At 29.2% G+C, this 1,481-nt stretch overlaps 1 protein-coding gene across 2 annotated transcripts in view; it reads right to left on the bottom strand.

The window, feature by feature from the left end:
- LOC106677169 (uncharacterized) overlaps positions 1-1,481 on the bottom strand; it is a 25,584-nt gene continuing 24,103 nt past the window's right edge. For both annotated transcript variants that reach the window (XM_067049280.1, XM_014414915.3), the window contains exon 12: positions 1-762. In XM_067049280.1, coding sequence (XP_066905381.1) covers positions 234-762 — 529 coding nt within the window. In that variant the 3' untranslated portion in view covers positions 1-233. The remainder of the gene's footprint in view (positions 763-1,481) is intronic.

Raw genomic sequence — 1,481 nt, forward strand, 5'->3', positions numbered from 1 at the left:
TTATGTAAAAGTCTTTTATTATTTCAGTAATAAAACAAAAATGCAAAAATACTTACAGTATATTAAAAGATCAAAGTGTCAAAACAATTCCATAAATAAATTCAAAAAGCTGTTAATTTTTCACTCTGATTAAGATATTCCGATTTAAGTTATAAACAAATACTCAAGAGAAAGTATCATTTTGACACTGAGACAACTTTTAAATTTCCTGTTTTAAACACAATGTGTTTCTTTTATATAGTTGGAATCCAGACCACCCTTGGCATGTAACAATAAAGGTCAAATGGTATGTCTGGAGCATTTTCCATTTTAACATTGATATACTGACCCAAAAATCCGGGAAACTTATCCGATCCTTCCTTGTCCAGAAAAATGAACTTATTTATATAGCGAGCGTTCACATTGCAAGAAAAGTCATTAGCATCGGGAAGTATTTCTGATAATTTAGCCTGGAGATAATTCAAAGACCCTTCTGGCAAACGAGCATTTTCAAAAAGTTTAAACGCACAATAAACTAGACGCTGAAGCTCCTCTGAATAGGCACTTACGATTACAGAATTTCCAAAAGTCAAACTTGAATAGATGAGCTTTATAAGGTCACCAAAAGCTGTGTCGTACATATTTGATAAAATCACCCAAACAGTCCCAAGCGGCTCGTAAAACCACTCGATGTTCATGTTCTTTGCAATTAACAATTTGCTGTTGCTACCGAATTGAGATTTTCTGTATATTCCTTTCAGCTGTTCCACCAAATTGAATGCCCTGAAAATAAATATAACCAAGAAATATTAAAGTGAGTACAAGCAAAAGAAATAAGAGAAACATTTATTAAATAATGATAATAATAAAAACAAGGAAGCTCCAAATCAAAATACATCTTGTCCATTTTATGTGTTAATTCATTTTGCATCAGTACATAGAGGGACGAGTGTAAAGCAAACTCGGATATTTGGAAAAGTAATGGAAAGTTTTTTAAACAAAATACAAATAATAGATCTTTATTAATAATGTTTGACATTAAAAAAAATATAAAATAACGATATATAATCCCATATAAAATTATTAAAATAGGGATGTCAATGTTAGATAGTTTCTCATAAAAACGTCTTTTACTTACTGGTTCAATCGAAACTTTTATTAAACCTTATTTTTTATTAGCTTACACCATAATTATAGAAAAATCAATATCTGATTGAAATTTGGAAGTAAATTTTTTTAAGATCTTAACATTATTTTGAATTATTTTTGTCAATCATAAAATTGCGACATTTCTAGATTATAAATATGTAATTATATCTTGTCTGATGTCCCATTCCAAATAAGTGTTATTTAAAATATGAATATGATTGTCAGAGTTGCGATCAAAAAAGAACAGAATAGTTTTGAACCATTTAATGTCCCCTGCATAGTAGGGATGGGATATCGATATCGATATTATCGAAATATCGATATTTTGTCTCCGATATCCGATATTTTGATAT

This window comes from Halyomorpha halys, unplaced genomic scaffold (assembly GCF_000696795.3).
Source record: "Halyomorpha halys isolate HHAL.00 unplaced genomic scaffold, Hhal_1.1 Scaffold89.1, whole genome shotgun sequence".
NCBI classification, from domain to species: Eukaryota; Metazoa; Arthropoda; class Insecta; order Hemiptera; family Pentatomidae; genus Halyomorpha; species Halyomorpha halys.